Here is a 17,533-nt window from a genome sequence, read left to right as displayed (position 1 = left end):
CACTGCCTTCTGCTACTTTACCAAAGGAGCATCTGGGAAGGAAAGTTCTTTAAGGAGATTGTTTAAGTATGTAGTCAGGGGGAAAGAGAAAGTTGGAAATGGGTGGATTTGGGAAGAAACCTGATCTTGGGAAATTGATGGGCTAAATCTTGAAAAGGATCCCCATGTAGGAAATTGAGTGGGGAACCTGAGGGAAGTTTTTTCTAGGGGGTCAGGAGTGGGGGAAGGATGGCCATATGGAATCTTCTCCGCCCCTCACCCCGCTGAGTATGTTCCTGCTGTTTTCTTTTCTTAACTGATTACAGGCAGTGCAGCTAACTGTGATTTTTAAGGACATACTTACTTTTAGGTTAAATTGATTGAATACTTGTTTTTTTTGATAGATAAAAGTTTTCTTGGTTGAGGAATATGGTCATAAATGTGATCCATACTTTGGTCCGAGTATTTCTAGTTTAATTGCTATGTTAAAAAAAAAAAAAACCTTCTTGAATTCTTTTATGTGGAATTGGGTTTTTTGTATAAGTTTAAATTGATTGTATTGGGTCATCCTGAGGTTATTTAAAGGGCCTCTGAACATAATAGTTTTTTTTCTTTGTCCTTTTGAAAATGTTTCTGTTATGGACAATATGCAATTTGGGATATTTTTCTATGTATTGGGTATTTTAAAAGCAAAATGATTTGTATGTATAATGTTCACTCATGTAACATCTACCTAGATATAATAATTGTTCTAAGTTGTGAACTTACTGAGACGAAATTTCTTTCTGTTATTACTGTAAGGTTATGGTAACTCTTTGTTTAAGATTTATCAGAAATTTGATTGATGAAATTTGTTATTGGAGGTAAAAGTGTTTGGGCTTAGAGTTAATTAGCTAATGCTATTTGGGAGTTTTAAAGCTCCACCCTGTGACAGTTACTGGGACAATTGATTGATAAGCTGTTAAAACTCAACTGCTTATGTTATATTATAGTTATGTTCTTGAATTTTTCCTTCTGTAACTGATCTCTCTCTGATCAGAGCAATGGTCAATAGAACTGTTACTGCAATTCAATTATGTCGTGCCTTGCTATTTTCAGTTTGGTCATATGTAGTCATTGTATCCTAAATGCTTGGGCAACTGAGTATTTCGCCTAGTCATCCGTCCGTTACTGGATATTTGTGTTTTGTTCCTTTAAGGTTTCTACATAAGTGGACAATTAACAAAGGTCTGTAAGACTGCAGCCGTTTGCTTGGCCTGTAAAGCAAACTCATCTCTTCACATAGGAAACTGCTGGCCAATTTATTTTGGCCTCCTCATGTTTTGCAACAGTTTGGTGAACTGAGTCTTTCTATCTGAGACTGATCCAATCTTTATTTGCTAGATTTGTGTTTTTGTTCTAGATTTTGGTCAATTTACAGATATTGGTTTGCTTCTGGAACCTGGATCAGCTTTGATCAGCTTTGATTGTCAGCATGACACACCCACTCTGCAAGGAATAAGCCTCCTATCACTTCATAGCCTGAAGCAGCAGTTTTAAAATGAGACCATGGACTAGACCCTGCATCGAGTGTACTTTGGACTGATATGAGGGACTTTGGGAATGGTTGATGACTGACTGTTAAACCTTACCTGGATCATCTATTACTGTGTGTTTAAGATTTGATATGGATTTGTTAAAACTGTGTAATTATTGCTGTTATGTTTGAGGGCTTTTTAGGAAATGCTACTGTATTAGTCTGTTATGTGTAGGGATTTTGATTTGCTCTTGGAATTTATATGGGGAATGGTCATTTGATAATTCCTTTCCGTGAGAAAAAAAAAAAGGGGGAGGTAGAGATAGAACATTGGGGAAACTGGTATATTTTTTTCAAAATGCCAAAAAGAATGGGAACCCCTAGCTCCTATTCACTTTGCCTTAGGCATTTCTGCCCCACCCCCTATCTCACTAGTTCAGATTGAATTTGGATGCTTTAGTTTTAGAATCCCTTATTTTGTTAAAAGTGCGCTGGCAGACTCAGTTTTTGAGATTATTTTTTTTAGAAAAGTTTTAGAAATCAGACACCTGTTGTGACACTGGCAATCTCTCTGATCTGTTTTTCCATTCCTGTAACCCCAGTTCATTAAGTATTTCAGGATTTCAAAGGACCTTGAAGTTTGGCTTGAGGCACCTAAAAAGTTTGGAGTTTGCCTGCCTTGGAGTTTGCCTGCCTTGATGGTCTAATTGCATAATCTGCTCAGAAATCTGTATTCTAATAGCAGTCCTGTTTCTCTGGGTGGGGACAGGTGGAGCTATTACAAGCCTCATCCTTCCCCCATGGAGAGAGCTGCCTCTCTGAATGGGCCTTGGACCCTGCTGCTCTGTAAGCAGAGACTGAGTTAAGTGCACAAATGACCACAGACCTAACTGTCCATCTCAAACTGGATTCTCTGGCTGAGATGGTGCTCCAGAACTGGAAAGGACCTGACATGCTTGCAACAAGGGAGCCTTTGTACAGCTGTTAACTCTGGGGTTATCAGGGAGAGACTTGCTCTTGCCATGAGTCCTTACATTTTTCTAGTTTTATTTTTGGCTCATTTGCTTTACATAAGGTGGGTCAAAGAACTCCTGGGTATCTAGAGGAAGCTGCTAAGATTCAAAGGTTTGAATATTTAGGAGAGAGAGTGTGGAATGTTATGCCACAGTTCTCTTTAACTGTCTTGACTCAGTTTCCCTGTCTCAGTTTCCTTAACTGTTCTGTCTCTGACCCAGTAAAACTAAGGATTATTCGCTCTCAGTTATAAATTAGCAAGATAAAAGAGTAGATCTCCTGATTCTTTTATGGATTTACAGTATTCCTTTAGAATATTCCAAGATTAACCCATGATATCTTTACTTCTTTGTCTCTGGAATTTTTAGGTTTTATGGCTTCCCCTCCCTGATAAAAAAAACTTTCCCTCCCTTTCTCTTCTTTGTCTCCAAAAAGGTATTTAAGAAGTTGGGGTTTTTCCATTCATTGCTGGAGAATGGCGACTGGCAGCTGTATGCTGGACGCTGGATTCTTTGGGTCCTGGGTCCTCCAGCCCTGGGACCAATATGGATTCCTTGGTCCCAGTATACTTATCTCTGTCTGACTGGATAATCTGAGACGAGAGTCCTGTCCAGTCAATCTTACTCTCCCATTAATAAAATATTAAAAACTCTCTAATCTCTCTCCTGCCTCAGTTTCTCCGGCATTACAGTGGCAAGGATTTGGAAATTGAGTTGGTACCTATCAATTGGGGAATGGCTGATTAAGATGTCATATTTGAATATAATGGAATATTATTGTTCTATAATAAATGTTCAGATTTTTGATGTGGGCTAGATAAGTTTCTAGATTCCCATCCCCTCCTAGTAAATGTAATTACCCTTGACTCACAAATCCTGGTTTCTTTGAATTCCAATAGAAGATCCCGACCTGTCCCAGCCCCACCCGGATCTGAGCCAACTTTGGGGCTATACCCAAAAGCCCCTCCAGCTAAGTCTCCTATTATAAAAAGGCCATGCTGGGAACCCCTCTTTGCAGAGATTACAAACATCGTAGCTATGTGAGGACCCTCTGTCCACTGGACCCTTTGTCCAGTGCCCTCCTTATCTCTATTTTCACTATCTCCTTACTTCCAAACCTAATAGTAAACCTCTTTTATCAATCTAGCTCTCCGGGCCAATAAATGCTTTTATTGGGAACTTGCACTGCTACTAGATCCCATTTATCCTTGCGCGGAATCCAAGGGGGTTGTAGGGGAGGTTTGCTTGACTCCCTGTACCCCAAACCTGCCACTAGACTTCAACTAAACCCTAATTTCATTTAGGTACCCCAAATCTAGACCTCAACAATTTTAGATATGATTTTTGCCTTTTGTTTATTTTCGTTTTTTTCTTGTGTTTTTCTCTTTTGTTCTATTTTTCTTTCTCAATGTGATAAATATGAAAATGTGTTAAAAATAATTGAAAATGTGAAACCTATGTTAGATTGTTTTCTGTCTTAGGAAGAGTGGAGGTAAGGATGTGAGGGGAGAGAATATTTGGACTACACAATCTTACAAAAATAACTGTTGAAAACTATCTTTACATGTAATAGGAAAAATACTATTAAAAAAGTCTTTCTTCTCTAGACAATGTTAACAGCATACAGAGTAGTTCCCCTTTGGCATATTTTTGGGAGAACATGGACAAGAGTTTCATAGGATGGACAGATATTGATGGTTTGTAATCTGTATCAGTGGGAAAGAGTATTTACATCAAATCAAGGAGATCAATCACAGACCTATCTAAGTATCCAAGTATCCAGATATGACTGAGAGAAATCCAACCCCAAGATGGCCGGTTGCTTACTTTTTGTATCATAACAGTGACTTCCATGAGGGACTTAGTTTTGCAATTATGCAGTGAAAAACCTATACCTTAATAGCCTGTGAAACGGCGGCGGCAGCATTGGCCTTTTGTTCATCTGCTTGGACCAAGAGCTTTTTAGCATCTGCTTCCACTGTCTCTGCTTCAATTTTTATCATCATTTTATCAGTCTCTTCAGAGGTCTTGATCAGCTCTGGTTGAAGGGCAGTTAGTTCTACCTGCATTACAGCCACCTAAGAGAGAAATAGGAAGCAAGGAAAGCAGCAGATCATTTCTTAGCAGAGAATATATGTCAGAATTGGATTCTTATTCAACAGACGAGCTGTAGAGATGAGCAGGACTCAAATATGGCTTAAAAGGACACTTTCTTTACCACTTGAACAAAAAAAAAAACAAAAAAAATAGCTGGAGAACAGCTATTGATTTCAACAGGGATCTAGTTATAAATACATATGTTGGTCAAGAATATTGTCTTTCTGATCAAAGGTGCTTTGAGCTGGGGGAAATAGAATATCTGTGAAGTCTCTTCCAATTCTTATTTTTAGATTTGCTATATATGATTACAACCTAGTATCTTTTAAATAGCAAGTTTAATATCTCCACTTTCAACAAATATGAAGAGCCATTGATTGGTCTGTAGTTTTGGGTCAGGATGTTTTTTCAGAGCAAAGTCTTTCTTCACTATTCACTATTGTAGAATCCCCCAATTATGCTGTGATTGACAAGAAAGAAAGGAAGGTAGAAAAACATTTATATAGCACCTACTATGTACCAGACACTGTAATAAACTTTTCTTTTTTTTTCTTGAAGCAATCGGGATTAAGTGACTTGTCCAGGGTCATACAGCTAATAATTGTCTGGAACTGCATTTGAACTCACCAACTCCTGACTTCAAAGTCAGTGCTCTACCCACTGCACTACCTAGCTAACTCTATACTAAGTATTTAAAAAAAACAAAAGCAAATATTATCTCATGTGGTTTGGTAAGGATCAATTATGAGAAAATTATTGTTTCTATAGATTTTTTGGTTAGTTTGTTTTTACTTACTATAACATTACATATTAACATTTGAAGCTCAGATACATATTAAGATTCTGAAAGCCTGTCTTTATTTCTTTTCAGTGGCAACTCACCTGTGATGATGCAAACTCAAGTTTTTGAAGCCCCACTAGGTAACGGTTCCTCATCATATCCACCTCTTGTCTTTTGCTATTTAATAGTGTTTTGAAGGTCAGAATCAATTCAAGATAAGATGTTGGAGTAACATAGTTGTGTCTTCGTAGTGTACCATAAAAGTCCACCGAGAGATGTCTCACACTTTCCTGGAAATACTTGCACATGGACACAACCCTGCACAGAATAAATGACAGTCACACTGGGTCCATCTTTTTCCAAGTAAATTGTGATGGTGCTCATCATTAAATCTGTTCTCTGATATGTCTATTTGACTCTACTGATTTTGGCTAACTCAAGTCAGAAAGACATCTATTAAAGGAAATATTAGCCACATTCCCAATCCTCCATAGATAACCAGCCCAATACATACTGTGTTCGAACTTCATCATCAAGTTCCACATCTTCTAAAAATTTGTTGGCCACCATCTCTAATGCATCTGTTGGCCAAGTCTGAAACCAGTCAATGGTACAGCAATTGATCAAAGAAGGGAACATTCGTAGGCGATTCCGGAAAGCATCTCCAATTGGACTCATGGCTTTTAAAAAGAATATACTTTGTTAGTTCCTTTCCTTCCAGTTCCAGGCAGGATGGGACTTTGGAGTTATATTTCAGAATAGGGAGAATATCCATGGGATAATATATATCTTTGGTACTTTTGGAGAAGTTCAGAAGTAATTACACCCTAATCTCTTTGAAAATCTGGAGTCAAAGTAGGAAAGGCCAATTTAAAATTTTGGAAATTGCCTCACTATCAGAAATCCTTGGTTCCATTAAAATATCAAGAGACAGAGATACACATAGCTAAGAGGAACTGTGTATGAATATATATGTGTGAATGATACAATGGAATGAATGTTGGATTTGGGATCAATGAATTGGAATTAAAATCCTCACACTGTCTTACTACTTATACAACCTTGGACATATCCCTTGGCCACTTTGGGCTTGTTGTCATCTTATTTGAAAAATGAGGGATTGACCTCTAAAATTCTTTCTGGTTTTAAATCTATGACCCTTTGGTAGGGATGAATTTGTTACTTACCTAGAACAATGTGTAGATTTTTTTTTACCCTTTCAATAAAGAAGGTATACATAGCAAGAGGTGTCGCATCAATTTTCCTGCCCTCAGTCCTGGCTGCTGTTTGCATCTTTTCCACAATTTCAGCCTTCTCATCAGCAGGAAAGATATTGGGCACATCACCTGTGTTCAGGAGCATGTTGATATCCTCAACAAATGATTCATCCTTGATCTGATTATCAGCAAACAAGAAAACTGTGCTCTTACTGAGCACTCCAACTTGAAGCATAATCTTTTTTACATCTTCCCTCCAGTCATTGTTGGTGTAGTTCTTGGTGATCTCAATCTGATACAACTCATATGAGTTCATGAATGTGGACAGTTTGGAGGCACTCTGCCGTCCACTCCCTCCAATGCCCACTAGCAGTAGATGGCCATTGTCCTGCTTTAGAACCCGACAGATGCGAGAAATGTGCTCAATAGCAAATCTGAACATGACCAATGACATTGGGGCCTTGCTGATGTTGTTAAACTCTTCTAGATAATACTCCATGACCGAAGTGAGAGTTTTCAGGTCAGTAATTTCATCATAGATTTTTACATCAGCCTCAGGCTTAAAAAAATCTCCAAAGAACAAGCTACGGATATTATCATCCACAATCTTCCCAGTAGGTGATAAATGACTCAAGACCTAGAATAAATTCAATTTAACATAATTTATTAAGCACCTTCTCTTTTCTAGGCACTGGAAATACACAGAAAAAAACAACAGTCTCTGTTCTTAAGGAAGTGACATTCTGCTGGATGGGGGTAGAGAAAGTAAGATGTATACAGATGAGTAAATATAAATTAAAAGCAATTTAACAGGAAATCCCACTTATATTTAAAATTTACTATTCAAGTACTACAAAGTACTGTTTTTTATCTTTTTCTGAGAATTCTAAGAATCTGAGTATCATTTAAGGAGGCACATTAAGTGCCTAAAAGGCTTTGTTGCTGACAAATATGCATAATAAAGATAGGAATTTGGGTTAGTTGGATAGATAACTGTGAGTTTGCCTATAATTCTTTATTTTGCTCAAATTCATCTGTACCTAATCCAGAGAGAATAGTGAGATTATGAGAGACTTTCAACCCTAAATTAGATAGTTATTTGTAGTAGAAAGTTTTGGCTCTGCCCAGACAAAAGATTCACAAAGGAATGGATGTGGAAAAGATTCCTATCTTTGATTCCCAAACCCTTCTAGTTAATGTAATTACCCTTTGACTTACAAATCCTGGTTCCTTTGAATTCCAATGGAAGATCCAGACCTGTCCCAGCCCCATCCAGATCTGATCCAACTTTAGGGCTACACCCAAAAGCCCCTCAAGCGACATCTCCCATTATAAAAGGGAAACTCTGGGACCCCCTTTGCAGAGATTTCAAACATGATAGCCATGTGAGGACCCTCTGTCTGGTGCCCTTCTTATCTCTACCTTCACTTATCTCCTTATTTCCAAACCCAATAATAAACCTCTTTTATCAATCTAGCTTTCAGGCCAATAAATGCTTTTATTGGGGACTGGCACTGCTACTAGACCTCATTTACTGCCATATCCTTGTGCCGAATCCAGGGGGATTGCAGGGGAGCGCCATTTGGCTCCCTGTACCCCGAATCTGCCGCTAGACCTCCACTAAACCCTAATTTCATTTAGGTACCCCAAATCTAGACCTCCACAGAATGACTTAATCTTGTAATGACTGTCTCTGCAGTATTCTTGTACAACCAGGCCTTAGTTGGATAAAGAGGCTATAACTAAATAGCTTTTATGGAGGAAAAGGTCTAGTAGCCACTATAACCTAGCAGACCAACACTAAGATGAAGAAATACCAAGAGGACGGAGCCAAGGAGCATCACCTAACATTGACACTCTAGTCTAGCAAAGAACAGACCCTGTGAATTTAGCAAATTAATATTCCCAGTAGAAACACTGAGACCAGTGAGGAACAATATGAGGATATTACCTTAAGAAAAAAAAAAAAAAAGAAAAGGCTTTTAATTTTAAATCAAATTCTTTCTATTGTATCTTTGAGTCAGAAAACCAAGATATCCTCTGAACTAAACCAATAAGCCTACTACTGTAAGTCATTAGATGTCAAAGCACCTAGATGGAAACATTTTATGGATATTCTTAAAGAATCTGCAGTTATCAGTCTTAAGTAATTCAAAGAGTAAAAAATTCTTCTATATCAAGGTTACTCACAACCAGTTACCTGAGGCACTATGAGATTAAATGACTCACAGCTACATTACAAGGAATTTAGCATACCTTCTCAACACTCTGTTTGAAGCAGTTAGCTGTAGTCTCCTTTACCATACTGAAGAACACATTTCTGTCACCACGATCAATTAAGCGGTCATAAAAGACTCGATAAACTTCATGAATCCAGAGTCGAATCAGTTTTTCTCCATCCTGCAAATCAAGAAGTGAGTATCTGAATTATTTGGAGGCAGAGTTGGAAAAAGTAACTTCTTCCTCCATTGAATCAATAATTATTAGGATGTAAAAAACTCTTTGATAAGTAAAACGATATGATTCAAATGGAGCAGGAGACATAATTCATGCCTTAAGAGCTAAGACAAAGTTAATGACATTTACAAACAAACAATATGACTTTTAAGAAAATATAAAGTTAAGTGTTAAGTAAATATATACATAAAGACAGTGATCAAAGGTAATGGGAATGCCTGGAAGAGATGAGACTTAATACTAAGTGAATATCAATCAAGCAACCTAAGTTTCCTCAATTTTGGGTTCTGAAGAATGATAAAGACCGAAAATGGAGGTATAAATCCTGGTCATTTTGTTTCCCTCACATAGTGTACACACATCATGCATGTTCTGTATCTCAAGTAAAAGTTTAGCCAACAACAACCATTTATTTATTCAAAGAGGCATGTTTCTTGTCCTTAAGACATTTACAATCTATTAAGAAAGAGAAAACACATAAAAAATATTTTGCTAACTTGATAAACCCATATACCTAATTTACCTAATGCTGTATTCTTTGGAAGAAAAGAATGTCTCAATCCCAGATAATAAATAGTAGTACTTAGTTATTTTTATGATAATATTTATTTAAAAAGAAGCTAACCTGCAAGCGAGTGTGAGGACACAGCAATACTCCTTGAATAACCCGTGAAAAATCTCTTAAATTAAACACATAATGAGATTTGGAGGGAGTTGGCAGGAAGTTCTCCACTGCAGCTCTGTAGATGGTCATTGTTGCTTGAATCATCATCTTTCCAAGTCTTAGAAAAATAGCAAAGTTACAATGTCATGAAAAATTTGGAAAGTAACATCCCCTTCACCCCATCTTCTTCAGGATATTTGGTTTTCTTACCTTAAAAACATTACATCAAATCCTTTCCCAAAGTGCCAGTCAACAATGGAGGTGAAAATCCTGCTCAAAATTTCATCCTCAAAAGCACTGATAGAAAGGATATTCAAGTGGCGGGTGAATCGTCCTGAAAACCAGACAGATAGATATACATGTGCATACACACATAACTGCCTTTTGGACCTAATAACAAGGTCACTTTTCCCTCTCATCAAATGCAAAGGAGGGTATGATATTTGACTTCTTTCTAAGATACATGTTGAAAATGGGAATTTCATCTTCCTAACGCTGATAAGGGGATATTTGAGAATTTTTTCTCTGCATATTTATATGAGAACCTGACTCCCTCTCATTCAAACTCTGAAATGCTTTTTGTTTTCTCTATATTCATTAATAATGTTCTCATAGAACCAAAGTCTAGAAAAGACCCTGAAAGGTTATCTAATTCACATGTTTGCCTTCAGACAATATGACAGAAAAGCTATCATTAGAGGTATAGAACTTTGAAGATTTTATTTTGGAAGGAACCTTACGGGTTATCTATGATTAATAAGCCATTTGCTTACACCTTCAGTGAAGAAAATTATGTAGACTATGGAATAGAAGACTTGAACTAAGGAAGAAAGAGAAGAAGCTGTAAAGATTTGAAGGGTCCTTTAAGAGAATGGGGCAGCTATGTGGAATGATAATGCATTGGAGTCAGGAGAATGAATTCAAATGTGACCTTAGACATGTATTACCTGTGTGACTCTGGGCATGTTACTTTTCCCTGATTGCCCACACCATCCTCCAAAAAAATACAACAACAAAGATTGCTTTTGGTGAGATGAGACAGAATTTGAAAGGTTCTGAAGAGAAGTTGAAAGAAGACAAAGATTTGAAAGATATGAATTAAAGAAGGGCTAAGGAAATGCTGGGAAGTGGAGAAATCAAGCCAAAAGGGCATTTGAGGAAGATGAACATTTAGTAGAAAGAGAATAGAATTGAGAAAAGAAGAAAAGAGAAGCCAAAAAAAAAAAAAAAAAAGAAGAGAAAGAAAAAGAAAGAGAAAAAGGCCTTTAGAAGGTGGGGAAAGTAAGAAGGAGGAAAAGAAAGTTGGTAAAAACAAGGTAAATAAAACAAGTTGATGAGACAAGGCAAGGAATTATTTAAATTAAAAGAATAGAAGAAAGATATAGCCTTCAAAACACTGTTGAAGTGAAAACGAAAATGGTTACCTTAAGGGCTGAAGACTTCAATAAGTAATCTGATAATTCACTTTTATTTTATTTTTGGTTTCAAATTCTTCCCCTTCATTGAGAAGGTAAGAAAAATAAAATCCATTACAATACATATAATCTGCAAATAGTTTGCTATTTAGTGTTCCAAGGACAATAAAGCTCTGAGAATCTTACTTTCAGCAAATATGGAGAGCAGGAAGAATTTTCTCATTACCTACATAATGATTGCAATGTTTGTATTCATGCTATGACTAAGTAATCTTTTATAATCTATTCTAAAGGTTTAGGCCAATCTCCCAACTGGAGGAGAAGGCTAGGGGTTTCCAGGAACTTTTCCACTTACCAGATTACTAATAAGAATGAAGTTTTCCAAAACAACAGAATAAAGACTCCAATGTAAAAACAATAACAAAATAGGTTTGAAGAGATAAAGGGAGCATCCTGAACCATCATGGCAGGAAGTTCAGTAACACATCTCGAATGTGTCACTGAAAAGGAAGAACCACTGAATACATTTTTTTTTTTTTTATCATTAGGAGCATAATATGTAAAAATTTTTTGTCCTCACTTCATACCAGAGAAGTCTGAATTACTATGGTATTAAAAGTGAAAATATGTTGATACTATATAAAACTATACATATATTTTATGCATTTCTGTTTCTAAGCTTTTTCTATGTCTTCTGCGGACTTTTATATGTTATCTGCAGCTTCTATAAAACTCCCCCAAAATTCCCATTTAATTTCTAATGCTGACCAGTTATTACTGGTCATATATCGAAACCATGATGGGGAAAGTCACAAAGTAGAAGGGATCTACTTGGCTCTAAGCAATAGGTAGGAGGCTCTTCCTGAAGAGGAAGAAAATAAATATTTGACCTACAAAGGAATGATAATAGTGATTCACAGGTGAGAGATAAACCTTCCAAAGTGGGTGAGAGGAAGAAGAGATATGTAGTGGAGATTGGTATCTTCCATCTAAACTTAACAAGACATCTATTTAAAATAGGCTTGCATAGAGAATAATTCAGGTGTGTGGAAACATCCAGCCTGTGCAGTGTGTAACTGGGATTATTTGTCAACCTGATGACAAATCTGCTATCTTTCAGGGACTATATATATATATATATATATATATTTTTTTTTTTTTTAAATAACTTTTTATTGATAGAACTCATGCCAGGGTAATTTTTTACAGCATTATCCCTTGCATTCACTTCTGTTCTGATTTTTCCCCTCCTTCCCTCCACCCCCTCCCCCAGATGGCAAGCAGTCCTTTACATGTTGAATAGGTTACAGTATATCCTGGATACAATATACGTGTGCAGAACTGAACAGTTTTCTTGTTGCACAGGGAGAATTGAATTCAGAAGGTATAAATAACCCGGGAAGAAAAACAAAAATGCAAGCAGTTTATATTCATCTCCTAGTGTTCTTTCTTTGGGTGTAGCTGCTTCTGCCCATCTTTGATCAATGGAAACTGAATTAGCTCTCTTTATCGAAGAGATCCACTTCCATCAGAATACATCCTCATACAGTATCATTGTTGAGGTATATAATGATCTCCAGGTTCTGCTCATTTCACTTAGCATCAGTTCATGTAAGTCTCGCCAGTCCTCTCTGTATTCATCCTGCTGGTCATTTCTTACAGAACAATAATATTCCATAACGTTCATATACCACAATTTACTCAACCATTCTCCAATTGATGGGCATCCATTCATTTTCCAGCTTCTAGCCACTACAAACAGGGCTGCCACAAACATTTTGGCACATACAGAAGGGACCATATATCAAGAAATACATATTAGGATATAAACAAGAATCTTCCAAGATTTTTTTGAAGCAGATAATTATGGCCCACTTCTAACCATTTACAGGGTACAAATGACATTGCCAGAAGGAATTTTTTTTTTTCTTTTAGATAGCTTTGTTAAAAATTGTAAAAATCTTGGGGAAGAAACTGAAGACTTTCTGATCAAAGGTAGAGATTTCTTTACTGATTCCAGTCAAAGACTTTGAAAGAAAAAAGAAGATTTGGGAAATGAATAGCTGGTTAAGAAGATGATGTCTGAGAATAGAATTTTGACTTTTGGACTATGGCACAAAATACAGAAATGGCATTCTCCTTGCCATTAATAAAGTTTATCTAATTTTGTAGCTTGATTCTATGAATATATTGTTAAATATAGGAACCATAAAAAGCATTTCAGAGATAGAATGAGTATAGAATATCAAAATGTCAACCTCTATTAATATATACACAATCAGAATATACATGAAGAAAAAATTCTGGAAATGACTCTTCACCAATGGTAGAAAGAGAGGCCAACACATTTCTTTTCTTTATATAAGACTTTAAAAAATCTAATAAAAAGAACTATATACAGGAAAAGGAAAAAAAAAAAAAAAAGAAAGGAGGGAGGAGTAACTAATATATAACCACCAAGCTAGATTCCATAAAAAATAACTATTAAAATAAGAAGAAAAATAGCAATATTGCCCTCTCAAATTTTACAGAAGACAAATTTCAAGAAGGAAGTCAACAATTAAATCATGACCTCTAATGTCTACTCATAAATGCACAAAGTCTGGGTACAAGCAAAGTGAACTAAAGATCTCAATGTAAGAAGGCAGACTTGATGTTAATAGTTATACTTGGTAGAGTAAGATCCATGACTGGAAAAGGACTGTACAAATAAACCTTGTTCAAAAGAAAAAAGATAGATGGAGATTGGGGAGGAGGGAGTAAAATTTAAAAAGACAAGCCAGCTAGATGGTACAGTGGATAAACAGAGCATAGGACCTAGAGTCAAGAATTCTAATTCAAGTGATTCTGGGCAAATTACTTTTCTCCCATCAGTATGGATTGGAACAAATATTCAAATCTTCAAAACTGGAAGCAAATGGGAGTCTTTTAAATGTAAGTGAGTACGCTTTACTTCAATTCCTCGAAAAACTTGAGGATTTCTTAAAAGAATGATTAATGGACTAAAAAATAATAATCACAAAGAACTAGAATAGCTTTATCAAGAATAAGTCATGCAGTCATTCCCCAATAGTCAAAGGAGATGAACAAACAGTTCTCAAAAGAATTGCAAATTATTAACAACCATATGAAAGAATTCTCTAAATCATTAATAAGAAGAGAACTGTAAATCAAAGCAACATTAAGATTTTACCTTATACCAATAACATGCTGGCAAAGATGACAAAATATGGGATTAGTCAATATTGGAAGGAAAGATAGACATACAAATACATAGTTAGTAGAGATGTGAATTGGCCTAACCATTCTGAAAAACAATTTGGAATTATGCAAAGAATGCTGTCCATACCATTTGACCCAGAAATTCATTGTAAGGCATATACTCCAATGAGGTCAGTAATAGAAAAGAAAGTGTCCATATGTACCAAGATGTATATAATATAATTTTTAATCGCAAAAAAACTGAAAGCCAAGTAGATGCCTATTAACCATGCAATGGCTAAAAATGTCATGGCCCACAAATGTATTAAAATATTAAAGTGGTGTAAGAAAAAAAATGATAAAAATAGAAAAGCACAGAAAAGTGATGGAAAGTGAAATGAACAGAACCGGGAAAACAATATTCACAATGACTATAACAATTTAAATGGAAAGGACAGCAACAAAACAGTTGAAACTGAGTGATACAAAATTATGATAACCAAGCTAGGTCCTAAAGAAAAATAAAGAAGGCAACTTCATCATTTTGGGGTCCAAGTAGACTAAGTATAAACTTCTTCATGTGATATCCCTTCAAATACTAGAAAGCAACTCTCCTGCCCTCCTCAATGGTCAGGAGCCATGGTGTGGAATACTCTATAAAATGTTAGAATTTTCTGATTTCTTTTTCTCTTTTTTATTCTTTGCTGTAAGGAATGGTTTTCTGGGAGGAGAAAGGGATACACTGGTAAATAAATGTAAAACAAAAAATATTAATGCCAAGAATTAAAAAAAAAAAAATGAGTCATGTCAATTTAATCACGTCTCCCTTCCTAGGGACTGGTAGGCTTACCAAGATCTTAGCAAAAAAAAAAAAAAAAATTCACAAAATTTGTCATATTATTCTTTTGAAAAGGTAGAGAGATATTAGATAGATGCTAGTACAGTATAATTAGGTTTCTTAGGTTACCATTAGATTAAGAAATAATTGAATGGACACAAAGGATAGTCATTAATGGTTCCATGTCAAACTGGAAAGAGAGAGCTTCACAAAAGTGCTAAAAATATAATTTTTCTTGATAACTTAAAAGACATAGATGGTGTGCATATCAAAATTTCAGATGACACAAAAATGGAAAGGATATACTGAACATATTAGAAGACAATCAGGAGCCAAAATTATCTTGATAAACTACAATGATGAGCTGAATTGAATAAGATGAAAGTTAGAGGGATGTGAAGTCTTACACAGGTTGAAAAAGATAAAAGCAACCTCAGAAGTAAAAGGTAAAAGATGGGTAGCTATTGAGCAATTTCTTTTTTAAAAAAGACAAGAACTAAAAGTTCAGTGATTCAATATTGTAACCTTAGACTCAAAATTCTAATGTGATCATTATTAGAAGCATAACATAGGTGACAAGCCCACTGTATTCTATGGTTACTGTGCTAGATCAAACTACATATGAGTATCATGTTTGGTTCTGAATTATCACAATTTAAGAAGGGCTTTGGGCAAGGGAGTTCCCAAATGTGGGCAGCTATTATGGTAAAGGTCCTTGAGACTGAGCATATGAGGATTGATAATAGGGATTAGAAATGTTTAACTTAAAGAAGAGACTATTGAGGAAAGGGAAAGAAAGAGAGAAGGAAAGCTGCTTGAAAGTGTTTGAAAGGATATAATATGAAAGAAGATCAGATTTAGACTACTTGGCCCCAAAAAGCGGAACCAGAAGCAATGTGAAAAAGTTGCAAAGAGGCAAGTTTAAGTTTCATGAAAGAAAATAATTTATGATTTGAATTATACAGAAATAGAATGGGTCACATATAGGAGATCATGGATTCCTTATCACTGGAGGTCTTCATATAGAGCCTAGAGGACCACTTGTCAAATTTATTGTAGAGGGGATTCTTATTTGTATACGTGGATAGTCTGACATTCCTTCCAAGTCTGAGAGTCCAACTGTTTCTTATTTCAGATCTTCTTTGATTACTCATTCTAGTGTCCCATAATTCTCTATTGTAAAATTCTTTTTCTATATCTAACCCAAGTTCCTACTGGTACAGATTGTTTTGCTCTAGGTTAAAATGGAAAAAGGCTCTTTGTTCTGTTGCTGAAACAATGGCTAGATTTTTGTTTTTGCTTTTTCCACTTTACATACCTGTAATGTTGTTTCTTCCCCCACCTGGAGGACCCATAGCTGACACGAATAGTACATCTACTATATCCAACCTGGATGTGTCCTTCTTGTCATACCAATGACCATGGTCGATCCACTGTCTCAGGAGCTCAATGGGAGGCTGAGCCCCATATATCTCTTTGGCTGGCATGTTGAGATCATCTGAGGAAAGCAGTTATTATTGAATGAGAAAGTTAGGAATAAATGTGGGGACCTGATGCCTGCCTTCTTCCTTTTGCTATTTTCCATGTTGCCTAGATGGACAAAGAGATTCTCATCTGAGGAAGGCAATCCCAAGTTTTCCAGCATCTGTTTCAAATCCTGGCCCAGTTACTTTGCCCTCTGCACAGGGAGCAAGGCAATTTAATTACATTGTTATAGAAGTAGGATGAAAAAAAAAAAGGCCCGAGGATTTGTTCTTGACCCTCTTTTTTGGATCTCTGTCTCTTATGATTTTCAATGTTATTTAAGTATTATCAGAGGGGTTTCCCTTCCCCCAAAAAGATGTTAATAAATGACAATCAAAATGAATCAATTAGAACTCATATATATTGTTTATACAATACATAAAATATATTGTATCTTGTTTTATATCTCAATGATGTACTTAAGTAATATTTGGGTACCACAATTATATGAATGTGTGTTGTGTTCCATACAAAATTCCATGAGGGCAGGTACTGTCTCTTATAAAAATTGCATTTTGGAGCTACTAGATGGAGCAATAGATACAGCATTGACTCTGGAAGCAGGAGGACTTGAGTTTTAATTCAGCTTCAGACTAAATGCATACTAACTATGTAATCCTAGGCAAGTCTTCCTCTCTCTTTCTCTCTCTCTCTCTCTCTCTCTCTCTCTCTCTTTTTCTGTCTCTCTCTCTCTCTCTTTCTCTCCCTCTCTCTCTCAGTCTGCCTCAACTTTTAATAATAGCTTTTTATTTCAAAATACATGCAAAAATAATTATTAACATTCACCCTTGCAAAACCTTGTATTCAAATTTTTCCTCCTTCCCTTTTCCC

General features: G+C 36.0%; 1 protein-coding gene across 1 annotated transcript in view; it reads right to left on the bottom strand.

The window, feature by feature from the left end:
- Positions 1-17,533, bottom strand: part of DNAH3 (dynein axonemal heavy chain 3) — a 211,538-nt gene that overhangs the window by 32,646 nt on the left and 161,359 nt on the right. The window contains exons 44-51 of the mRNA XM_052001473.1: positions 16,497-16,676; positions 9,935-10,058; positions 9,686-9,842; positions 8,860-9,003; positions 6,574-7,240; positions 5,901-6,066; positions 5,488-5,704; positions 4,404-4,586 (exon numbers count right to left, since the gene is read on the bottom strand). Of these exons, the coding sequence (XP_051857433.1) occupies positions 4,404-4,586; positions 5,488-5,704; positions 5,901-6,066; positions 6,574-7,240; positions 8,860-9,003; positions 9,686-9,842; positions 9,935-10,058; positions 16,497-16,676 (1,838 nt within the window). The remainder of the gene's footprint in view (positions 1-4,403; positions 4,587-5,487; positions 5,705-5,900; positions 6,067-6,573; positions 7,241-8,859; positions 9,004-9,685; positions 9,843-9,934; positions 10,059-16,496; positions 16,677-17,533) is intronic.

Source organism: Antechinus flavipes, chromosome 1 (assembly GCF_016432865.1).
Source record: "Antechinus flavipes isolate AdamAnt ecotype Samford, QLD, Australia chromosome 1, AdamAnt_v2, whole genome shotgun sequence".
Classification (NCBI taxonomy): Eukaryota; Metazoa; Chordata; class Mammalia; order Dasyuromorphia; family Dasyuridae; genus Antechinus; species Antechinus flavipes.
This window is presented reverse-complemented; position numbering and strand designations above follow the sequence as displayed.